Source organism: Vespula pensylvanica, chromosome 7 (assembly GCF_014466175.1).
Source record: "Vespula pensylvanica isolate Volc-1 chromosome 7, ASM1446617v1, whole genome shotgun sequence".
NCBI lineage: Eukaryota > Metazoa > Arthropoda > Insecta > Hymenoptera > Vespidae > Vespula > Vespula pensylvanica.
Window position 1 is genome coordinate 1,974,652 of NC_057691.1, and position 24,994 is coordinate 1,999,645.

Genomic DNA, 24,994 nt, shown 5'->3' on the forward strand with positions numbered 1-24,994 from the left:
AGGAAGAAAGTTTCTCGACACTGAGAGAGAGAGAGAGAGAGAGAGAGAGAGAGAGAGAGAGAGAGAGAGAGAGAGAGAGAGAGAGAGAGAGAGAGAGAGAGAGAGTACATTTACATGACTATGTACCTACCTACATACGTACGTATGCAAGTACGATGAAAACTAGAGACAGAGAGAGAGAGAGAGAGAGAGAGAGAGAGAGAGAGAGAGAGAGATAGATAGATATTCTCTATTCTCTCCAAGTTTAGCGCATTAGAAAACTTGTTTGTTCTACATCGACGATGAGAATGAGGAAGACACGCGCGCGCTCCCGAGAAATTATACCAAGTGAGCTTGGAAAATTGGTTTTAGGGACTCTCTCTTGACCTTATTTTCCCAAATTTTCCCTTCTATAATGAGAACGAAAGGGTACGAATGAAAATCCGAGAAAGAAGGAACGTTTTCGTTTCGGGACAGCTAAAAGATACTAACAAATAAAAAAAAAGGAAATAGAAAGACAGATAGACGGACAGAAAGAGAGAGAGAGAGAGAGAGAGAGAGAGAGCCTTTCTTTTTTTAATTCCTTTCATTCTTTTTTCTTTCCCTTTTAATTCGACATAAAAAAAAGTTGTCACCCACGCAGTCCCCAAAATAATAATAATAATAATAATAATAATATATTTCCCGATGTAATCAGATGTCTTTAGTTTCTTCGATTTATCCATCGATCGATCGATCGATCGATCGATTTTATATCACCGATGGAACGAAACTCCTCGGAATGAAGTAACTACGACGGAATCACCGGAATGTCCGGAGTTCGCGGAAATTTTTTCATCCTCCTCGAGACGCCCTCGACGAGGTTCGGCGTCGTGATTCGAGGACCTTCGAGATCGATTACTCGGTACTCTCTCGAAATTCGATGCGACGGCGGCCGAAGAGAGAAGGTTCAGGATAGGAAAGAGAGGTAGAGGAGGGTGGCAGGTTGTGAGTTGGGGTGGTGGTGGAAGGGTAAACGGGGTGGATGGAAGGTGGAGAGGTGGAGAAAAGGGGGTAACAAGAGGAAGGGAAGTAAAGGGGGCAGGGGTCTGCCGGTTGTGCGGTGATTTTGCGCCTTTAATATCCAGTTTAAATATTCATGAGGTAGAGGAGGAGTGGTGCGAGGATTCGGTGCACACAGACACAAAGAACACACTGATACATGGATACAACGCAGACACACGTATACACGTAGCAGACAGGGGGCTCAACGGCCATCCTTCGCCCTTGGATACTGGAGCCTCAAACGTGTTCCGCTCGGTTAAGGTACAACGGATATATATCAAGCGACGGATGCTGCAACACCCATGCTATTTCTCTCTCTCTCTCTCTCTCTCTGTGTGTGTCTCTATCTCTCTAGTGCTCTCTCCACTGCTCGTTCAAACGTGCACTAGCGAACTACATAGCTAGCTCGTCGGACGTCAAAGAGACTTACGTCTCCCTTCGTTCCCGAACGCAGAGAAACGCAGCTTTTTCGAAAAAGATCGCGGAACGCGGAACGTTAGAATGAGACACGATGGAAGGAGACGTGATCTCCTTTGTTCGGAGAAAACTCTTCCGAGGAGTTTGCTTACGCCTTAGTTTCCCGAGTGCTCCTTCCTTCTCCATCCTTTCCTCTTTCTTGAGTCCTTCTTCCTTACTCTTTCTCTCTCTCTCTCTCTCTCTCTCTCTCTCTCTCTCTCTCTCTCTCTCTCTCTCTCTCTTTCTCAGCATTTACTTTTCTGCATCTTTTATTTCTTGCTACGTCGTCGTCGTCGTCGTCGTCGTCGTCGTCGTCGTCGTCTGCATCGTCGTCTGCATCGTCGTCAGAGCACGAAGCTCTGGAACGTTTTATACATATATACATACATACATATATATATATATATATATATATATATATATATATATATAAAGAAAGGAAAAAAGAAAAAAACTATGAGAGCCAAGACGAGATAAAGATTAAAAATCGTGCAAGCGTTTCGTCGTCGTCGTCGTCGTCGTCGTATTAACCCTTTACACTCGAACCATTTTTCTCGACTATACTTATCTTTATCCTTCCGATTTCTTTTCTTTTTTTTTCTCTCTTTCTTTCCTTCTTTCTTTCCTTTTTTTTTCTTTTTTTTTTATCAATCTTACTAAACGACTCTTAATATCTAACGCCCGGATCAAATCGATCGAACGTGAAATTATATGGGTATTGAAATCGAACCGTAATACTCAATGTTTTAGTTATTCTTTTTATTACGTTATTGTCTATCCTTTCTCCGTGTGATATCGAATACTTAAAGCGAAAAGGTTGAGAGGGATAGGGGTTGGGGGATGGGGGATGGGGGATAGGAGATGGGAGATTGATTAACGATCAAAGTTTTAGAAGAAGAAGGATACACGACTAAAACGTAGCTTAGGTTATTCATCCTGATAGCTTATTTCTTTATCTTTGTTTTTATATTCATCATTCTTCCTCGTTGATCTTTCTTTCTCTTCTTTCCTTGTTTTTGTTTTCTTATTTTTTATTTTCTTTTTTTATTTCTTTTTAATTTTGTTCTATTCAAAGCTTTTCGCTCGAGGATCTCTATTCGTACGATTTCGAAAGAAAAAGATAGGAATTATTTTTGGACGGTCGAAGAAGAACGTTATGGTTCTCTATCGGAAAAGAAACGAAAGAGAAGGAGAAGAAATAGGAAGAAGAAAAAAAAGAGAGAAAGACATTGGAAAGGGGTGTTACACGGGGGATACGATAGTAGAGAGGAAGACTCATAAATCACTATTAAATCTTGAAAGGGTCGGCCACGCGGTTTGTCGAGTAATCTATCAGGACAGTCCAGCTAATATAACGGTCGAGTAATCGCAGCCGTTGTACGTTTGCGAGTGGCTCGATCGATTCGCATACACTTGTCATGTGCGTACACATGTTTGCGTTTATATACATATACGTATAGGATACACGTACGACGTACGTACGTATGCACGTATGCACGTATTTACGTATACGTGTATTTATGTATGTATGGATAATGACCACACGGCGAACAACGTACGCTGGTCCGTATGGATTATCGAGCCCCTTGTTAAATTAATAATCACGCCACGAGAGTCCACGAAACGCAAACTCTGACAATTTTCCAGCTCTCCTTATTTCGAGGTAGCGACACGCGTTGTTATATTATCATGCTTACGTTAGTCCGGCTTAACCAAAGATCTAACATCCGAGTACGAGTTGTTGGCAGGAAACTCGTAACGCGATACGCGATTAGATTTTTCTTTTTATACGAACGAGCATGTTTGCGTTAAACGTCCAAGTACGAGGGGGAGGAAGAAAGAGAGAGAATGAGAAAGTGAGAAAGAAAAAAAGAAAAAAGGAAGGAAGGAAGGAAGGAAGGAAGGAAGGAAGGAAAGAATGAGAGAGAGAGAGAGAGAGAGAGAAAGAAAGAGGGACGGCTAACGAGCTACGATCGATCGACTAAATTTTCTTTACAATTGTACTCTCGCGTTAATCGACTTTTCTTGCAAACGGTAGGTACTACTACGTGCCGTTTATATCCTGCTCGATTTTCTCTTACCTCGGAGTAATTGGAAACTTATCTTCCAAAGGAATCGTGTGTTTTGTTTCGTCGGCCTTTCATCTCTCGTTTCAAAGATATTTTATGTAGGTGGATATACATACATATATACATATATATATATATATATATATATATATATATATATATATAGATGTGTAAAGGATATCAAATGTTGGTGGTAGGAAAGAAAGCTTTAGAAATGAGATAAGGTAGCAAATAAAAGAGGAGAGAACGAGACGAAGAGAGAAGAGTAAAGAATATAAAGAAACGAGGGATGGAAGACTGGTAAAGGAAGGAAGAAACGAAAGACAAGAAAAGAAATAAAGAAAGAAAGAAAGAGGTTCGATCGCAAGGGATACCTTTACTTTTCTTTCGGACGATCAAAAGAAATAAGTAACGTTACTTAAACAGGGAAAGACAAATTAAAGTTCGACGAAGAATAATACTCGTTACTTTCTTTCCAAACGTACCTAACGGTAGAGAGGTAGCAGGGAAGGGGATGGTAGAGGGTGAATTGGTTGGTGCTTGCTTGCTTGCTTGGTTGGTTGGTTGGTTGGTTGGTTGGTTGGTTGGTTGGTCGGTCGGTGGACTCTTCACCGAATAGCGAAGAAAAAGAGCTAATAATAAAAGCCATCGGAAAGAACTTTTCGCGTCTTCTCTCTTTCTCTCTCTCTCTCTCTCTCTCTCTCTCTCTCTCTCTCTCTCTCTCTTTCTTTTTCTCTTTCCCTGTCTTTCTCGAATCGAATCGAATCGAACTCGCTTGGAATTCCTTTGCGATAAAACGTGACCGCATATGGAACGATCAGCGAACTCGTTTTTCTTCGATCAAACGTAGAGTATTAAGTGCGAAAGAGAGATAGATGGATGGGAGAAAGTGAGTGAGCGAGTGAGTGAAAAAAGAGAGGGAGAGAGAGAGATAGGGAGGGTGGAAGAGTGGGAGAGTGATGAAAGTCCGTTGAATCCTCGAGAGAATTCTGCTATCGTATGAAACGCGTGGATACTCGCGCGTTCGGTGTTATCGGATTACGTAATCAGTTGGTAAAAGCAATTCGACTAAAAGCTCGGGAAAAATATAGGAATCTTTCGCGTGATTCGCGAAACAACTACTTACTTACTTATGTACTTACTTACTTACTTTCTCTCGTATTATTGTTTCTCGTTCTTCTTCTTCTTCTTCTTCTTCTTTTTCTTCTTCGATTTTTTTCTCTTTCGAAGATCGTTGTTCGTTTTCCTTTTTTCTTTTTTCTTTCTTTCTGGCATTCTTTTTTTTTTTTTTATTTTCTTTAAAAAAAGAAAAAATAAAAAGATTCGTGAAAAATATCGATCGAAGTTTTCACGACTCATAGAAGAATATATTTACTTATATAGAACGCACGTGTCACACACATCGTATATGAAAAACATCGTATATGAAAAAACAAGTTTGATCGAGAGGGATATTTGATGAAACTCGGACGAAGATGGACGAGAGGCTTTCGAAGGAGAAAAGAAAGAAAGAAAGAAAGAAAGAAAGAAAGAGAGAAAAAAAATGAGAAAAAGAGGATTAGGTTCAAGGTCACGAGGTAGGACAGCAAACGTGCGTTGGATGATCCGTCGGTTGGTTGGGAAGGGAAAAAAAAGGAAAGAAACGAAACGGAAAAAATAAAAGAAAAAAGAAAAAAAAAACAAGAAACGTGAAGTGGGATGTGAAAGGGAAATAACATGAATAAGTAGTAAGAGAAAAGTAGTTGGAAAGAGAGGGTTCGTTTTGTCTGTTCGATCGCGATCGTTTCCGTCGTACCTTACCACGGGTTCGTCGATGCGGAATCGACGGTCGCTTGGCAACCGCGAACCCCCTAAACATTATCTCGTAAAAGATAGAAAGAGACGGACGGTGTGAGATTCAAGAACGAAGAAGAGAGAGAGGAGGAAGTCAAGAGGGAAAAGGTCTTAATGGATACATATTGATATCATTTGTACGTCCTCCAAACCCAACCACCCAACTCAACCCCGATTCCTCTCTCTCTCTCTCTCTTTCATTCTCCCTCCAACTCACCCCCATCCCTGCGATTCCCGTCTCTTATTCGTCACGCTCCATTGCCATGCGAATAGTCCAACCATCCTTACGATATTCCCTCGAACGTAAAGGTGAACTGATCTTTTCAATCCTATATTAATATTGTCGACGTATATAGATACATAGATACTTATATGGATAAGTATATGGATATATATTTCATTTGGTCAGATCAGACGTCTCTCTGTCATATATTTTTACATCGCGTTATCCGTGTCGAGTAGATGAAGGATCGATCGACCGTTTTCTAACGATCATCGTCGTTGTCATTTGTCGGGAAAATTGGAAGCAAGTGAGTAAGTAGTTAATTTGCGCTTCGATGACTCGTCGAAAAGTATTAAAGTGGTGTGAGTGGAAAGGGGCATGGCGTAGAAGGGGTTGATATTTAATTTAAGAAAAAGCACGTGTAATGTGTTACGAGGGTGTCATAAAAGGGAATGGAAAAGTCGCTATGGAGTTAATTTTAACGAATAGTAATCCGAGGTATAGCGATGACAGTGAAATTTTAGCCTATGGGATGGGTCAGTCCTAGCTGTGTATGGGTGTGTGTGTGTGTATGTATGTTGGGAAGGGACACTGATGGCGATGCCAGCTGATGGTGGTTGTAGTAGTAGCTGGGCTGGGCATTAGGGTTAGGTATTATCGCACGTATGTATGTACGTAGCTTCGATGTACGCCATGTCAGAGGGAGTCAAATTGGATCAACCGATACGGGGTCGCGTTATGAGCAGGAGCTTTCGTCTCTCTCTCTCTCTCTCTCTCTCTCTCTCTCTCTCTCTATGCTTTGCTCTCCTCTTCTCTTTGCTTCTCTTTCTCTTCTCTTCTCTTCTCTTCTCTTTCTCTCGCCAAGCGTGACTACATTTACACACGCGTTCGTAACGACGTACTATTACGCACACCAACATATCGAACATGTCTCTCTGTCCCTCGTCGAGCAACGTTGGCACTTCACTTTCACTCTCTCCCTACGTTCCAGCATCCACTCGATGTTTGCCATCTATACTCCTCTCTCCCTCTCTCTCTCTCTCTCTCTCTCTCTCTCTCTCTATCTCTCTCTCTTTCCTTCTCTCTCTGTCTCTCTGTCTCTATCTCTGTCTCTCCCTCTCGTCTCGAGTTACCGCATACGAGACTCGAATTATCTCGCACGTCTTATACACGGTTAATACCCTCATCGATTATTCCCGTGCTACTCTGTTAAGTCCGCGAAAGCTTCCCAGTTAAATCGCTCAGTGCACGCCTCTATTACTTGCCGATACTCTCTTCAATCGATAAAATCAAAGATCACGAAGCCTGGTTTGCTCCTGGTAAATTAATTCGGATTAACATGGTTCAGATTTACCTTACGTAAATACACAGATATATATATATATATATATATATATATATATATATATATATATATATAATGCGTATATTGACATTATCAATAAAAAATAATTTCTTCTTGATAAACGAACTGTGTCTTGATGTATTTAATAATTATAATCGAAAATCAGCACGCGAAAGTGTACACTTCATTAATCCGACTGATTTGAAAAATTATATTAGATAATCTTTTAATCGTAATCTTAGACGTATCAACGATACAAAAAGTATAAGATGAATGATAATGAAACTAGAACGTACCACTACGACATTATTATAACATTTAATCCTTGATCGTTCGAAGATAGGACTTTTTCTACTTCCTTTATATAAGATATACAAGAAATTAATTATAATTTATCGATAATTCTTTGACGATAATTTTCCTACAAACGATGATAATTCTCGATCACGTTTCTAAGCGTCTATCGAGATTCATTAATTTCTCTTACGGTTCCTCTCCTATTGGTAAGCGATATCTTTATTTTATTATAAATCGAGTAGTACGGATAATTATATCGGCTGATGGTCCGACTCGCGAAGCTAGTTAAGTACGGTAGAATGCATAATTAATCGTAATTACGTGGATGTATCGAGTTAATTTACTTATGGAGACGTCCTCGAGTTTCGGCTGCACGACGGGAGTAGAGAACAAATACGTAATGACGCACGCATACACAGTCCCGCTCTCGGTTCGAAGATCTAACGTTACGTGAATCGATTAGCGCTAATGGATGTGCAACGACGAGAAGAGAATTCGTTTGCTCGGCTATCTTATCGTATGCGAACATAATCGATGTTACTTCGCGAGAGTGCTCAACGTATACTCATCAAATATTGTTTTTTAATAGGATTACCGCCTACTTTAACAAGACGAAAATCGTTTTAACGATCGAAATATCTCTCACCGTATATGGATATGACAAACGGAATCTATTTTCTTTCTGTCTCTCTCTCTCTCTCTCTTTCTCTCTCTCTCTCTCTCTCTCTTTCTTTCTCTCTGTCTCTCTCTCTCCTCGTTAACTCATTTCATTACGAGACACGTTGCAACGATTATCCTGCTTGAATAGAACTTGGTAATGCTACAAAAGAGGTGTACTACATAAAGGATAGAGAATATACACGATCCCTGCAGTGAATTTTGTTCATAATAAAATGATATGCCAATAACGATATACCCTAGATATATGTATATATGTATATATATGTACGTATGTACCTACGTACCTACGTACGTATTTATGTATTTATGTACGTATGTTCATATGTATACATGTATGTATGTATATATGTATGTATGTATGTATATTAGGTTACAGTGCAGTGCACTTTCGTCGAAACCTTTGTCGAAGAAGATATTGAAACGGTCCATTATATATTACATATCTACGTATGTATTTATTTAGGTATATATGTACGTTACGATAAATTCGTTGATTCGAAAAGATCGTTACAATGTAAAGTCGAAAAAATTCGTTCTGTCACTTTTTATCGACTCGGTAACGACTAATTTCAAAAATACCGCATTGTAACGAGGAACGAGAATACATAAATCACGTACGCGGACGTAACGAGCGAAGCTCAACGATTACGTGCTGTATCGATACCACGAAGGTTTATTACAACGAGCCCAGTCCAATAATAAATCTTTCGAGCGCGGCGACTTTCTTATCTTTACAGCGTCGTAAAGTTAACTAACTTTTTCTCCATCCGTGTGTCCGAGCGTAAGCTAACACAATTTATAACTTCTCATTATTAATATAATCATTTTAAGGGGAAATAAAATTCGTCGTCGATCGTTTGTAAGAAGAAGATGAAAAAAAAAAAAAGAAAAAGAAAGAACATAAATAAATGAATAAATAAATAAATAAATAAATAAAAAGGGGAAAGAGAAGAAAGAAAAAAGAAAACAGTAGCGGAACAAGAAAAGTAGAAAATTAAAGATCGCGTGAAATCGTTTTATAATCGATGTAAATACGTATTATTATCTTTCTCTCTCTCTCTCTCTCTTTCTCCAAGTATTACACTAGTAAGTACTACTTGGATAGCCGAAAATGTATTATTTCCCTAAGGCCTGGAGAGTTTGATTAGAATCGAATATACCAGTGAAGCAAACACGCAATACACAGCAGCAATGGGCTTTGTGGAATAGGATCCGATTCTATTACTCGTCCGCATTGTTAAACTGCTTGATAAATCTCTCGCCTCACTCATACGCGAACTTGTGCACGTATACGATTACATGGTAATAGTGTTGGTAAAGAGGGCGAGAGGGTTAAAACAAGAGGACCCGTGGCAGAATACGGCGACTGTGGAGTTGTGCGATGGCTATAGTTGTGTGTACCTGAATGGTCGCTCGCACAGACAGTGAAGTACTCTGGCAGCGTTGCACGTGAATGAGCGTTGCTCAAATCAACCGCATAATGGCCGTTCGAGATCATTTATCACGCACAGATTGTTGCATGCTCACGAAGGATCATGCTCTTGCTCGACGTCGTACAACCAAGCGCCATCCCAGTTAGCAGCTTTTCCGGACGGCTCGTATCATACCGGACTCCAGTGTATTAACGCATCTAACCATTCTCTCTCTCTCTCTCTCTCTCTCTCTCTCTCTCTCTCTCTCTCTCTCTCTATCCTTCGGGATTTATCGCATAGGTATATATAAGATTCTATAAAAAATTCATCAAGTGATTAAGCTATTTCCGTGCTTACAACCTACCTACAACACATCCTATAAGCGAGCTTATCGTTTAATATTTCATCTTTGTTCTATCGTGCGTTATACGAAACGCATTATTAAAGTATCGTATATCCTCTCATAGATTTAGGACTAATTTACAATTAGATTCTTACGATGTATGAATAGAGTACGTATAGAGTTTTGAAAGTAATGCGTTTTAATACTCGAGGGAGACTCTTTTTTTTTTGTTCGAAGTCATTTCTCTTTTCTTTTTTTGGTTCTTGTTTTTTAAATCAATTGGAAAATACGAAAGACATAAAAGTATGGAATATACGAAATTTCAGATTAAAAATATAAAAAAGAAAAAGAGTGTGTGTGTGTGTGTGTGTGTGTGTGCGTGTGTAACGTAATTAAAATGTTTTAAATCGTTCTACTTAATTACATCAGAATATTCTATATCTTTCGGTTAAAATTTCAAGTATTGGTTATCGTCGATACTTTTTATCGGTTCCATGGGTTTCAAAAGGTGTTATCGATTATCAATTCAACTATTTCCTTTTGCAATTCTAGCCGGTTACTCGTCGTATATTTCTTTTCCTTTTAATCGAGACAACACCTATTTCTCTTCTAACCGATTCTATTCGTTCTCTATCGATATTTTTTTTTTCCACGTAATCGAACACTAAAACCATCGATATTTCATTCACAAAGCGAGAAATTGAGAATCGTCGTCGTATCGTTAACAAACGAAATATTTCCTCTATGTAATAATCTATGTGTAAATATTTACGTAGTTTTCATTATAATATCTAAATATTAATAGTTACGCATGAACGAATAATTAATTATTTTCCACGTTATTACACATGTCTGGATGGGATGAAGTAGGTGCGTGGGGATTGATAATCATCCTCTCTCCATTCTCTCTCTCTCTCTCTCTCTCTCTCTCTCTCTCTCTCTCTCTCTCTCTCTCTGTATTCGTATATTCGAAAAAATTAATCCGTAAGTTTGCATAAATTCCGATCGATGTGAAAATGAGCGTTGAAAGGTATAATTATCGTTGTTAGTTAATTTCTTTGATAAAGTCTCCGTTATAATGAAGATTACGTCATAGCTTTTCCTTTTTTCTTTTATTATAAAATAAAGAAAGAAAAGAAAGAGAATGGTCAGTTTTTGTGATAACGATTTATCCGTGCAACGTAAGAATCCAAATGTTATTTCACTCCTGTACTAGAACACGATAGGACGGAAATTTTATCCAGGGCGTGGAAACGGTTTAATATCGCTTGCCCGATGGTCGTTGCCTCGCGTCAATATTTTCTATCCGTAATACGAGGAAAGAGGGAGAAGGGTTATCGATTATCAGTTAACGCGTCTGTCTACAAACTCCTTGTCTCTCTCTTTCTCTCTTTCTCTCTTTATCTCTTTTTCTCTCATACACTCTTTTTACTCTTCCTCGTTTCCTATTTCTCCTCAACGAAACCATACTTGGGTTTGTCGATTATTTTTTTTTTTTCTTTCTTTTACTCTCACGTTTGTATATATATATATATATATATATATATATATATATATATATATATACACACACACACACACATAGATAGAACGTTATTCCGTATGCGTGATTGTAAGTCCTATATGTGTTTGTCTAGTAGTGCGCATGCATCATGGAAAGTGCAATAAACGAGAATCTATAGTTTATCGCGAGGCAAGATAGAGCGAACCGGCAGATGGCAATCGACGAAAGAACAAAGCGATGCGATCGAAAATCGCTAATGAAAAATGTTTCTTCTCTTCTATCTCTTTGTCTCTCGTTTAGTTAATACCGAAAAAAGAACAAGAAAAAAAAGTTACAGTAACTTTTTCTTTCTCTTTTTGTTTCTCTCTCTCTCTCTCTCTCTTTCTCTTTCATACGTCTTTATTGCTTTTATTCTTCGATTTTCTTTCGTTCAAGAGGATTCTTCGACCGATAATTTATTACGTCCGATGTAATAGTCCTTTTGCATTACTACGATTTAAAAAGAAATAAAAAAAAAAAAAAACGGAATAAAGAAGAAAAGAACATGAAAAAGAAAAAAGAAAAAGGAAGAACCGATCGCATTGATTCAAAATCGATTCGATTGGTTAGATAGGAGTCTCTTTTTCTGACGTAGGTACATACATACGTGAGAGACGCACCGATACAACAAGAATGTTGGTGAAATTGCTTTTTATAATCTCGCACGACTCGCTGTCTCGATGTGAGAGCCGGATATAATTTCATCTATCGGACGAGTCTAGTATAGAACGATAAGAGCGATAAGCGAGCCAAACGTAGTTAGGGATAAGTACTACACGATCGAAGATTTTTAGGGTTAAAGAAAATAATTCGTGAAATTAATCTCCGTTTTGTGAAATATCAGTATCACTTTTTTAAACGTAATACGATCAAAGAATATCTTTTCGTTTCGATACGTTATCGATTCAGGTTTACATATGTCCGTAGAAATAAATAAATAAATAAATATATATATATATATATATATATATATATATATAATATGTACACTTATCGAGAAAAGTTCAAAAACAAAGTAATCGGATCGCACATTTTTACATATTCTTTATCTTCCAAAATAGATAGATTGAAACTAAAAATAGCGTAATGAGATAACATTTCATACGTCAATAAACAATATTATGCTACTTTTAGTTTCAATCTATGTATTTCGGAAGTTAAAGAATATTGTAGAAAAATGATCGAAAGATTACTTTGTTTCTTAACTTTTGTTACTAAGTGTATATATATATATATATATATATATATATATTATACATGTATATAGATATAGATACATGTATTTCTCTCTTTCTCTCTCTCTCTCTCTGTATGTATATATAGATGTATTATATATCTGTATCACCATCCCTCTTTCTCTCTTCGGCAAGGATTAATTGAATACCAGACATGTGCGTAGTATCTGCATGCATGTGTCCAGCACGGTATGCTCTGTATCGGACGACAAAAAATTTCGGATTCTCGTGGCATTCAGGTATTTCTGCTCGCAGTGTCGCTCTTGCCTTTTCGTACGTGCCATCGTGCCAGTATCGTGGAATTCGTTGTCTCGATCGATGTTCGGATTTCAATCCGTTCGCTTCGTGTACCCTCGTATATGATACCTCTGTACTGAAATTACACAGCCATCTACGTACGTATATGTATATACTAACGGGCTACGATCGACAAAGATGCTTTGAATGTGCATACACCTATGTATACGCATACGCATATACGCATATACACACATATATATATAGTTAGAGATACACCTATCCTACACGTATTCTCTATATATACGAACACACGTTCATCCATGCAGATAGTATCTATACCGATAGTTGCCGAAGGTACCAATACACGCATACACACACATAGATAAAATAACGACAGGTACGTTCAAACGATACTAAAGGCAATATTCAGACGTGTTCTCGCTTTATATTATAGATTCAAAAATCAGAAACTTCCTCTCTTTCTCTCTATCTATTCATGTTAATTTTGTCATTTATGCTCTTTTACAGCCAAAGATTAATCAATGAAAGTAATTTAAAGCTTTTCTCTCTCTCTCTCTCTCTCTCTCATACACGTACATACACATGTATACATACGCGCACGTCTCACTCTTTAGTAAATTGTATTCGACGATAGGATAATTTTCGAAACGAGGCGTGGTTCCGATTACGTTGAAATTCTATTGAAATTTATACATATTTTAGCGGAACAATAACGGACAGAGATAGACGTTATCCTGTATTTAACGAATCTCTCTCTCTCTCTCTCTCTCTCTCTCTCTCTCTCTCTCTCTCTCTCTCTCTCTCCCTCCCTCTCTCTATCATTTTTATACACACACACACATATTAACGTAGTTAAATCGTTCCAATATTTTCATCATTCCTAATTCTCCATATTTGCGTCGAGATATATCGGTTAATGGTTCAAAAATTGTTACACGCACGTATCTTGCTTTTCGAAAATCTTTATTTGATCCTTGCTCGATCGGAACGCGTTGTTGTACACGTATCATTCAAAATCGTGAGGTGAATCGATCGATCGTATATATCGAAGAGGAAAGAAAGGGTTAAATGGTTAAACGAGGATGGAAGATCGGGTGGATGTTAGAATGAGAAATAAAAAAGAATCGTGATCGGCATGTATTCCGAATGTAATCGGCGCATTTACAAAATTTACATGCGTGTAAATCAGCGCGCGGCAATCATTATACCTACGTGCCATTAAAATTAATGAACACCTTTCGTCTCGAGTTTTTCGATCGTTAATGAGATCTAGCATCGGCTGACATGGTATCGATGATCACAATAAATACAGAGGAAAGCGATTAATTTGCGACGAGTTGGCCCTCTGCACTCTCCTCTTTCTCTCTGTCTCTCTCTCTCTCTCTCTCTCTCTCTATCTATCTATTTATCTATCTGTCTATCTATTTATCTCTATCCTATGTATCTTTCTTTCTCTCTTTATCTATCTATCTATCTATCTCTTTCTGTTTCTTTCAGTATCTCTCTTTTTCTCTCTTTTTCTGTATCTCTCTCTCTCTCTCTCTCTCTCTCTCTCTCTCCCTCTTTCAAACGTGATCAAACAATCATCGTCATTCGTTCGTTCATTGGCTCGTACCTCAATCGTTTAAATCAGTACAATTTATCAGAGACACACAGGCAAAGTTCGATACATCGATTAGTATTAAATTTCCCTAACCATTTACGAGTATCCTTCGGATATTATTTTTGATCATCGTAACCACCCCTTCCTTTTTCTCTTCCCCAACTATCCGTCCATCCGTCCTTCCGTCTATTCGTTCGTTTGTCCATCCGTCCTTCTTACTCTCTTTAACTCACCATTCGCTACACTCGAGGATGAAACGATTCGTTTGAAAGCGAGAGCTCACTCCGGTAATTATCTACAAATTAAAATCCCTCTTTGCACTCCAAAGTACTCTCCTCTGTGGCCACTTTCATCGGCAACAGTAGTAGCAGATAGTGGTGTTGGTGGTGGTAGCGGTGGTGGTAGTAGTAGTACTAGGAGTAGTAGTAGCAGTAGTAGTAGTAATGTTGCTGATGGTTGCTGGTGGTCTCGCAGATACCAGTTGGAGAGAAAGAGATAACAAACGGCATTTATTCGTTAAAACGGTATTAGCGAAAATTAACGTTGGTTAAGCGGCCCGTTACGAAAATCATCTCTAAACAACGCACTTTATTCGATTAGCAGTATCCAGAAACGAGTACAGGGCGTTCACCGACACTACGCGAATATACACTAATTAACCCAACATACATATGTAGTTACCTCTTTTATAATAGTTAATACGATCGTTTCCTCGACGATGGTTATTATCGTGTTGGCCGTTCGTAGATATACGAACGGATAGATAAGAGTTTAAAGATAATGATTAATATACGACAAAAGTGTTTCAACCTGTCATACCAATTAAATCCAATTATCTTCTTTTTTACCTTTATTATTTCCTAATTGTAGTTTTTACGCTGTTAAATAATATCGATCGATCTTCGTTCATTTCCTTTCGTCTTTGATACATATTCTTCGGACACCTCCACGTTCGTGACTAAGTCGAACAGAAATTATGTCCCTTTCTATCTCTATCTCTCTATCTCTATCTCTATCTCTATCTCTGTTTCTCCCATTTAACGTTTTAGCGTTTATATGTATGTACGGTTCGCCATAAGCTCGTACGCTTCGCTCATGAGACGAAGGGAGAGCACTGTCCGAAGCACCCGTACGCGTTTCCACGCGCCATTGTCCGCAGGATCGCTCCTGTCTCTCGAGACATTAAGCACCGTCCGCGTACAATGATCCCGTGTCCACATCTCCCTTACTGAACGTACCGCGTATACGCATACGTCGTCTCGCGAACGCGTTCGTTGTATCATTAACTGTATATGGCAACAAGGCTATACCGCTTCTGATGTATCCGGATCGTCAAACAGTGGTACGTGGTCCGGACTATTGTCATACTCCTTAGAATCGTTGCTCGAAGGATTATCACGTTAATCCGAACGTCTATCAGCTCTACTCCCATAATTAATTCAACCAACAGCTCCATTTTACTATTTCGTCAAATAGGATTACAAATTATTAAGTGAAAAGTATCTTAGAAAGAGATTCTGCATTCTTGACGATCGTTACTCCTCGTCCTTTCTTTTTTTTATCTTTCTTTCCGTTTCCCCTTTTTCTATTTTTCTTTTTCTTTTTCTTTGTTTCCTTTTTTTTCTTTTTTGATTTTTTTCTCTCTTTCTTTCCTTTTCTTTTTTTCTTTTTTTTTACATCCGATAGAAGCTTGAAAAATGCATTGAAAGGGCATCGTTCAACGTGTGTTTTCGGAATACACGTGCCGTTTAAAAGCTTCGAGGAAGCTGCGAGGCTGAACGTCTGCTGCATTTTCTTCTTTTCTCTGTCCCTTTCTCTCTCTCTCTCTCTCTCTCTCTCTCTCTCTCTCTCTCTCTCTCGCTCTCGCTTTCTCGCTCGCGGGCTCTTCTTGATGCCAGCCTGGCATCCCAGGACCGTGAGAGAACCGAGCTAATATCCACGAAGGAGCCTTTATTTTTCTTTATTAGCCCGTCGCGGTAACAATGGCCGGGCCGAGCATCCGGTGTCAATGGTCTGGCTTTTCGCAAGCACGAAGAAAGGAGAGAAATAGAGAAGGTGGGGAAATAGGAGGAATAAGAGTAGAAAGAGAAGGAGGAGGAGGAGGAGGAGGAGAAAAAGAAGGAGGAGTTAAAGGAAGTAGAAGGTTGCAAGCCGGCCGAGCGTATACTCTCTTCTCTTCTCTTCTCTTCTCTTCTCTTCTCTTCTCTTCTCTTCTCTTCTCTTCTCTTCTCTTCTCTTCTGTTCTTCATCTTCTTCTACTTCTTCTTCTTCTCTCGGAAACTGTTCTCTTCTCTCGCGAGTCGCATCTGCAACGTTTCAACCCCTTCCTCGATCTTCCTGAATGAGGAGAAAGAGAAGAAGCACAGAGGTAAAAGAAAATGGTGGGAAGGGGTTAATGAGAAAAAAAAACTGCTTTCGTAGAGAAAAAGACCACAGACGATAATACGTGAGAAAGAGAAAAAGAGGAGAAGAAGAAGAAGAAGAAGAAGAAGAAAAGGAAGAAGAATGAAGAAAGATAGATAGATAAAGAGGGAAAGATAGAAGGATATAAAGAAATGAAGAAGTTGGAAAAGGATCTGTATTCCAGAAGAAGAAGAAGAAGAAGAAAAAAAAAGAAGAAGAAATGCATTGCCTTCGGCATCTAGTCGTCTTTTTCTTACATCAAGACATGTTGCATCGGTTCTTTCACGACTCTCCCACTTTCTCTGTCTCTCTCTCTCTCTCTCTCTCTCTTTCTTTTACCCTCTTTCAACCCTCGACGTCATGGTAGTTTCTCCTAAATAGCCCATGTGACGCTACCGGCCACCGTATTACATTCCACGCACCCTGACATGGAACCGAGAGCTACACAACCATCCATCTCTCTCTCTCTCTCTCTCTCTCTCTCTCTCTCTCTTTCTCTCTCTTTCTCTTACACATACACTCTTTTCTTTTCTTTTCTTTTCTTCTCTTCTCTTCTCTTCTCTTCTCTTCTCTTCTCTTACTACCGTCCTTTCACACGCGAACGCACAGAAACGGTTATATTCGTCGAGAACCACAGAAAACCCGATTCCGATGGTTTCTAACGCTAGAGATGGCTGCGTCGATGCGTGTTATCCTCCTCCGCTTTCTCCTTTTGGATTTACGTTCCTTCGCCACATTTCTCCGTACCATCCTTCTCCATTAGCTATCTCACTCACTCATTCTCTCTTTCTCTCTCTTTTCTTTACCTCTCTCTATCTCTTGTTCTCTCTCGCTTCGTTCATTTTTTTCATTTTCTTCCTTCCTTTTTATCGTCCTCTCACTCGGCGTTCCCTTCATCCATTAAGTTTTATGTTTACGAGCCAAACGTTCGCTGATTATGATCCTTTTGTTAAGTGTGAACTTCGGATCGATGGGACTTTGTTGAACGAGTTCATTAAAAGAGATGAGAAAAATTGTTCTTTTTTTCTTTTTATTTCATTTTCTTTCTTTTTTTTTACTTTTTATATTCTCCTCTCTCTCTCTCTCTCTCTCTCTCTCTCTCTCTCTCTTTCTTTCTTTCTCTTTCTATAAAAAGACTCGAATTGTTATTAATGTATTATTATTCTCATTGTTAGAAAGATCGAGTATGTATGACCATGTCAGATTAATATCGGAATCGAATATTCTTTTTCGAATATCTTACGATCCTATACTCAAAACTCCGTAATGTACTTTGACGGTGAATTCCGATTGGCTCGTAAAGAAGGAACGATCAATCTCGATGAACGATATATATATATATATATATATATATATATATCGTGAGAACGATCCATCAATACACCATCGACTTTCGATGGCTAATCCGAAAGTAAGATCGACGAAATATTCTCCCCCTTTTCGACGTGATACGTTTAAAAAGAGACCCTCTTATATAATAAATAATAAATAATACTGGTATAGATTGATCTTATGCACAAAATTCCAATTTATTAGTTTTCCTTTTTCTCTCTCTTTCTCTCTCTCTCTCTCTCTCTTTCTCTCTCTCTCTCTCTCTCTCTCTCTCTATTAACAATTTCTAGTCAGAAAGAAAATTATTTTCTTTCATTTCAGAACGAAGATGAAGCGGTCATTGGTGCTGACTTGCTTTCTGCTGCTCCACTCCAGTATCCTGGGTGCACCACGGACAGGTGAGCGAATATAAATAAATTTATTAATCCTCCGATCTCAACCGGTAGTCCATCGAAGAGAACTATAATTGTCCATAAGATAGATTTGATGAGATGATCTGCGAAATCGAGTTTAACCGATATACGGGAAACTAAATTAGGTCGTGTTTCTTTTTTCTTGTTTTTTTCTTCCTTTACCGAATGAAAGAAAAAGGAAAAAAAGAAAGAGAGAAAGAGAGATAGAGAAAGAAAGAGAGAGCGTATAGTTCGTTGGATTTTAAGAGAAAGAGAGAAAGAGAGAGATAAAGAGAGATGAAGAGATGGAGGAGAATGAGATCCTTAATCCACCAAGGTCGCTCGGGAATCTGTCGTGAACCCGTGCGAAAACAACGTCGAGGGGTGGATTATGATGATCGTGGTAATAACGTCGGAAGGACTCGTGAATGGGTTTCTCTCTCTCTTTCTCTCTCTCTCTCTCTCTCTCTCTATCTTCTATCTTTTTCTCACTCTCCATCTCTCTCCGTTTCCTTCTCAGTCTCGACGTAATGCACACTCAACCGTGCCACATAACGGCGGACCTTTCCTACCGTCCTTTTCTCGATTGTACTCGGGATAGACAAATTAGTCTTCGCGTTTCTCCACCCCTTATTCTCCTTCTCCTCCTTCTCTTCCACTTTTACCTCCACCTCCACCTCCACCTCTACCTCCTTCCATCGTTTCCTCCAGTCTTCTTCTCACCGAACGTTTCAACGTTTTGTACTCCCTTTTGAATGGGCGCCTCGTTTCCACGACGAAGACGACTAGACATTTTGGCCGGGATTTTAAGTAAATACGATGTTCCTATTATTGTCAATGGACCTTATAAATTTGATTTGATTTTCTTTCCTTCTTTCTTTCTTTCTTTCTTTCTTTCTGTTTTCTTTTCTGTATTTCCTTCTTCTTTTATTTCTTTTCTTTTGCCTTTTTCTATTTTTCTAATTCTTTCTTTTTATTTCGCACGAGATTTCTTTTTCTCATTGCTTAGAATTTATGATTTTACATTTTTCTAAATTGTTCAGAATTTTCCTATCTATACTACACTTGTATTATACATATATATGTACCTTTGTAATACTTATATTGTATTATATTATATTACATACGAAATATACATACATACATACATACATACATACATACATACATACATACATATATATATATATATATATATATATATATATATATATATATAAGCGTATAATTACGTCTCCGGTACAAGAAAGTTCCGACATACTCGCATACCATTCGCTAGCTAGCGTTATCATGTCTGCTTATGCAGATACCACTCGTCGTATCACATTTTCAGAGACGGCAGCGCGCCTTTGCATAAGTCACGGTTTGTCTTCGTGAATTCAAACATCGTACGTTCTCTCTCTCTCTCTCTCTCTCTCTCTCTCTCTCTCTCTCTCTCTTTCTCTCTCTTTCTCTCTGTCTCATTTGGTCTATCTGCCTGTCTGTCTGTTTCTCTCTCTCTCTCTCTCTTTCTCTCTCTCTCTCTCTCTTTCTCTCTCTCTCTCTCTCATGTGACATTTACGCGAGGCACAGAATTTGCGGATAATTCCGTAGATGCGTTAGAACTTTGTCTGACTTTATTTGCATTCTCTTAGAAATTTCAAAGGAAGTAGAAATAAAGGGCTTCCTGATTATTAATCGTTCATTTTCCTCTTTTTTCTTTCTCTTTCTCTTTCATTTTTTTTTCTTTTTCATTTTCTTTCCTTTCAATGCGTACTAGCAATATTCTCAAGACTTCTCTCTCTCTCACATACACATACACACACATACACACAAATATACCCATGCATACATGCACACGCTTACTTACTTAGTAGTAAGTAACTTACTCAGGAAGTAACAAACAATTTTGGTGATTACCGGTCAAGTAACCGCGAGCAATAGTCAAAGTTGACCATCGCGAAACGTCCGAGAGCTTGCCCGCACGATTGAAAGCAAAGTGGCTCGTTGGTCGAGTTACCGTACCGGTTACGATAGGTTCATTGCAAAGGAACCGCAGTGCGTCGAAGAATAGCGCACGGTGGGTGGGTGTGAGGGGATGGGAGAGAGAAAGCGTGGGAGAGGGAGAGACAAGGTAACCGGACTTTCCACCCTTCCGACTTAATTGGCGGCTTTAAGAGTTCGCCTCGGCTAGAACGACGGTATGACTCTCTTTGTCGAGATCGAAGTGTCGCCACTTTGAAAGCTCCCCGAAACTCTCGGAAGACTTGAAACTCGATAATGGCACGAAACGCGAGGGAGATCGTTCGAGGGAGATAGACAGAAGAAAATTTACTGTACACGCAAGGGAATACGAAAGAAGAATAGAAGAGAGAGAGAGAGAGAGAGAGAGAGAGAGAGAGAGAGAGAGAGAGAGAGAGAGAGAGAGAGAGAGAGAATATAACTGATATAAAGTTAATAGTAATAACAATATAAATGTCAACTCTGTGTACGATAGGAATATCAAAGTGAGATAAAATTTAATTAAGTATTAATAAAGGTTAGCTTCTTATCTATTATTTAGATGGAAAGAAAGAGAGAGAGAAAGGGAGAAAAAAAGAAAGGAATGAAGAGTCGAATTCGCAGTACGTTAGAACGTAGAAGCTATCATTTTGTATAGAGATATTCTCACTGCATATAAATATATAAATATAAATAATATATATATATATATATATGTGTGTGTGTATGTGTGTGCATATGCAATAGAATCAAGAAAGAAAAAAAAAGAAGAAAAAAAAAAAGGTAAATCCTTCTTCGATCTCAATAAATATATAGACAAATAGATAGAAAGAAATTCAGTTTTCCTATTTGGTCAGTCTACATCGACGAGACCTTGTATTGGATTAAGCCGAAATGAGAGAAAGAGAGACAGACAGAGAGCATAGATAGAAGCAGAAGGATGGCTATGCCATTCGTCTCTGTCTTTCCACAAATTTGATTTCTACCCACTCGTATTTCAGTGGAGTCGATGGCTAAAAGCCTCGAAGTCGAGTTAATAAGTGTCATTTCCTTCGTTCTATGGTGGTATGCTAGAGGCATCTAGATAAATCTTCGTTTTTGCTCGTCGTACTATCTACCACCCTCTTCCCCTATCAGCTCCTCCCTTCTTCTCCCTCAGGTAGATAGGTTCCACGCTTTGTTGTTCACGCGCACGCGTAAATACGTTTCCCGTAGCATCGGACTACTACTGAAAACGGTAAATCTCTACTGTGCTTGCAAAGCATACGTATACGTCACCTATACATACATATACACTGCACGCACAAACGTATACTTGCGTGCAAATGCGTACGTACGTAGTTGTGTTCGTTCGTGTTCGCGTATATATACGTGTCATAGCGCACAGGCATCCTATTATCTCGAATATCAGGAACGTGTTAAGTTCACGGCAAGGCGCCGCTTTGTCTCGTTCACGTACACAAAGCGAGTAAAATCGAGGCCCTTCGATGCAACAACCACCCCTTACGTCTTCCTACGTGGACGCATATATACGCCGTCGTTCTTCGACGTTTTCGTCGATTCTTCTTTTCTCTGTTCGTATCTGCTTGGCGAGTGGCTGGAGGGAAAGGAAGGAAGGAAGAAAGAAAAAGGACGTACAGGAAACGAAAAAAAAAAAAAAAAGAACGAAAAACAACAAAAAGTGACGAGCTTGACGAGGAGAAAAAGGATAGAAAGAGGAGAAAGCTCTTCTTTCACGTATTATACATGCGCAAATGTGTATTGCGGTGGCCGCATCTCTTCAGCAATTTGCCACGCGAATTATAATTCAAATTCGTTATATCCCCGTAATAACTTTGAAGGGAGAAAGAGGGAGAAGAAATGAGAGAAAAAGAGAGAGAGAGAGAGAGAGAGAGAGAGAGAACATCTGCTTCGGAGTAATCTACGTGGAAAAAGGGTCGGGCAAACTTTGATAGAAACAAGCTTTTTCATCGGAAAAGAACTAATTTTACGATGAGAAAAGTGCACGGTTACGGGCTAAAGGGGAATAGGAAGGAAATAAAGAGAAAAAATACTACAGGGAGAGGGGAGGAGGGGAGGGGAGGGAAGGGGAAAGAGAGATAGATAGAGAGATAGAGAGATAGAGAGAAAGAGAGAGACGAAGAGGAGACAACGCGAACCGCTGAATTCGTTTCTTCTGCTCGGCCCGGTGGTTTTGCAGCGTCGTAATAAAAGTGCATTTCCATCTACCCTTACAGACCGAGACTGAATGAATATTAGCAGGAAATGAACAACGCGACCTTTCGGTTAACGCGTCGCGAATCTCTTGTTCTTTCTTTTCTTTTCTTTTCTTTTCTTTTCTTTTCTTTGCTTTTCTTTGCTTTTCTTTTCTTTTCTTTTCTTCTCTTTTCTTTTCTTTTTCTTTCTTTTCTTTATTTCGTTATTTTTTTCTCGATCTGACGAAAATTTCACCATGCATATAACAGAAAAACATTCTCATGGGAGAAATCCGATTGTGAGCCGCTCAATGTTTCGTTCCTTTTCGTTTGTTTTTAATTTTTCTTTTCTTCTTTTTATTGTTCCTCCTCTTTTCTTTCTGTTTTTTTTTTTTTTCCTTTCCCTTTCTTTCTCTTCCTCCTTTCTTCTCCCGTTGTATCTTTTATAAAGTTAACGTAATTCGAAAAAGGATTGTGACCGTAACATGCGTATAAAAAATTCTATCCTTCCGTGATCACGGCGAGATCTTTTTCGCGCGTTTTCTGCTTGCTTGAAGGTTCGTTCTCTTTTTCTCTTTCTTTCTTGTACGTAGAAAAAAAATTATATATATATATATATATATATATATATATATATATACATACACATATAAAAAGAGAGAAAGAGAAAGAAAGAGAGAAACAGAGAAAGAGAAAGAAAAGGCGTTATTTTTATTATCACGAATGCTCCCTCACCTGCGTGTCTCTGTTAAATGGGATGCTGCTTTCGCGCACATGCGAGGATGCCCGGGTTGGGCTCGAATGAGCGATCATAAACCCCGAGGGGGGTAGCGAAACGCAAGCGAGCGAGGGCTTCAGGCCACTTCGAGTTTCGAGTGCTGGGTAACCTCGTAAAAAACACTTCCATTTCCACGGCCATTTAGCTCGATCCTCTTTGATGATTTCCCTTCATTCTTCTTTCTCTCTCTCTCTCTCTCTCTCTTTCTCTTTCTCTCTTTCTCTCTGTCTCTATCTCTATCTCTTTTTCTCTATCTCTCTTTCAAGTTTTTTTTCTCACTTAATCTTTATATTCTTCCTTCTCTCTCATTTTATTTCATACTGAACCATACCTTTTTTCTCATCGAGATCGTAACGCATTAGATCGCAACACGTTCTTACTTTGCTCTATTCTCTCTCTCTCTCTCTCTCTCTCTCTCTCTCTTTCTCTTTCCGTCTCTTTCAATTTTATCTCTTTCTTTTCCTTTTCAACGTACGCTTACTTACTCTTTCTATCTTTTTCAACCCCGTCCAGTTTTTCGCATCAACCAACAACACATGGTCGTTCTCTCGTTTTCTCTCTCTCTCTCTCTCTTTCTTTCTTTCTTTCTTTCTCTAACTCTCTCTCTCATTTCTCAACTCACCCTTTTCTCGCTCGACCGAGTGTAAAACCAAGAATCACAGAAGGGACGTCGATTTTCTCCCTTTCACGTCGAACTCGCCAAACACCAGAGAACCATAGGCATCTAACTCGTGTTCGTGTACAAGCCGATTCGACGGTGGCTCGCATAATTTTCTCGGCTGTACTCTCGGCAGTGCACCCTCTCTCTCTCTCTCTCTCTCTCTCTCTCTCTCTCTCTCTCTCTCTTTCTCTCTCTATCTCTCTCTTTCTCCAACTCGCGCGAAATCACCCTTATCTGACCACAAAGCTGATATGCACGTTCTCTCCCGGTAGCTCTGCGATAACGGGACTCCGACCCCGTGAATTTTCGAACGAGGGACTCTCCTTCTTCGGCACGGCTGCACGCAGCTTAGGAGTCGCGATAATACGGAAAAGGGTGAGAGAGAAAAAGAGAGAGAAAGAGAGAGAGAGAGAAAGAGAGAAAACTCTATAAATAACTCGATGGATGTTTACTCGAATAGAATTTTTATTAACTATAGATAACCCAAGATAATACGATTTTTCATTTTCCATAGAACATTGTACGTATAATAACGATTAATAGTAATTAACAAATACATAGAATCAATGGAAATAATTATCGGCTTTGTTCGTCGAGAATCTTTTTTCTCTTTCTTTCCTTTTTCCTTTTTCTTCTTTTTTTTTTTGTGATACGCATGTATCTATTCATGCAATAATATTTGTTCGCAGTAAGAAAAATTTGTAATAATGTTGGTGGTACCTACATTACTCGAGAACATTTAAAAGAATTGCTGGAAAAGCTCACTTCTTAAAGGTGGAAGGAGAGAAAACGTTGGCTGGCAGAGAGGGTAATTGGTTTCCTTTCCTTCGCGCGAGAAATTTGCGCTAGAGTAAAGAAACGTCTACGTAGATACGACGAGAAAGAAGAGAACGAGCAAAGCGGTAGAAAGAAAGAAAGAAAGAAAGAAA

General features: G+C 38.9%; 1 protein-coding gene across 3 annotated transcripts in view; it reads left to right on the forward strand.

Moving 5' to 3' along the window:
* The window catches only part of LOC122630746, a 252,288-nt gene that overhangs the window by 131,058 nt on the left and 96,236 nt on the right, over nucleotides 1–24,994 (forward strand). For all 3 annotated transcript variants that reach the window (XM_043815592.1, XM_043815591.1, XM_043815594.1), the window contains exon 3: nucleotides 18,381–18,457. In XM_043815592.1, coding sequence (XP_043671527.1) covers nucleotides 18,388–18,457 — 70 coding nt within the window. In that variant the 5' untranslated portion in view covers nucleotides 18,381–18,387. The remainder of the gene's footprint in view (nucleotides 1–18,380; nucleotides 18,458–24,994) is intronic.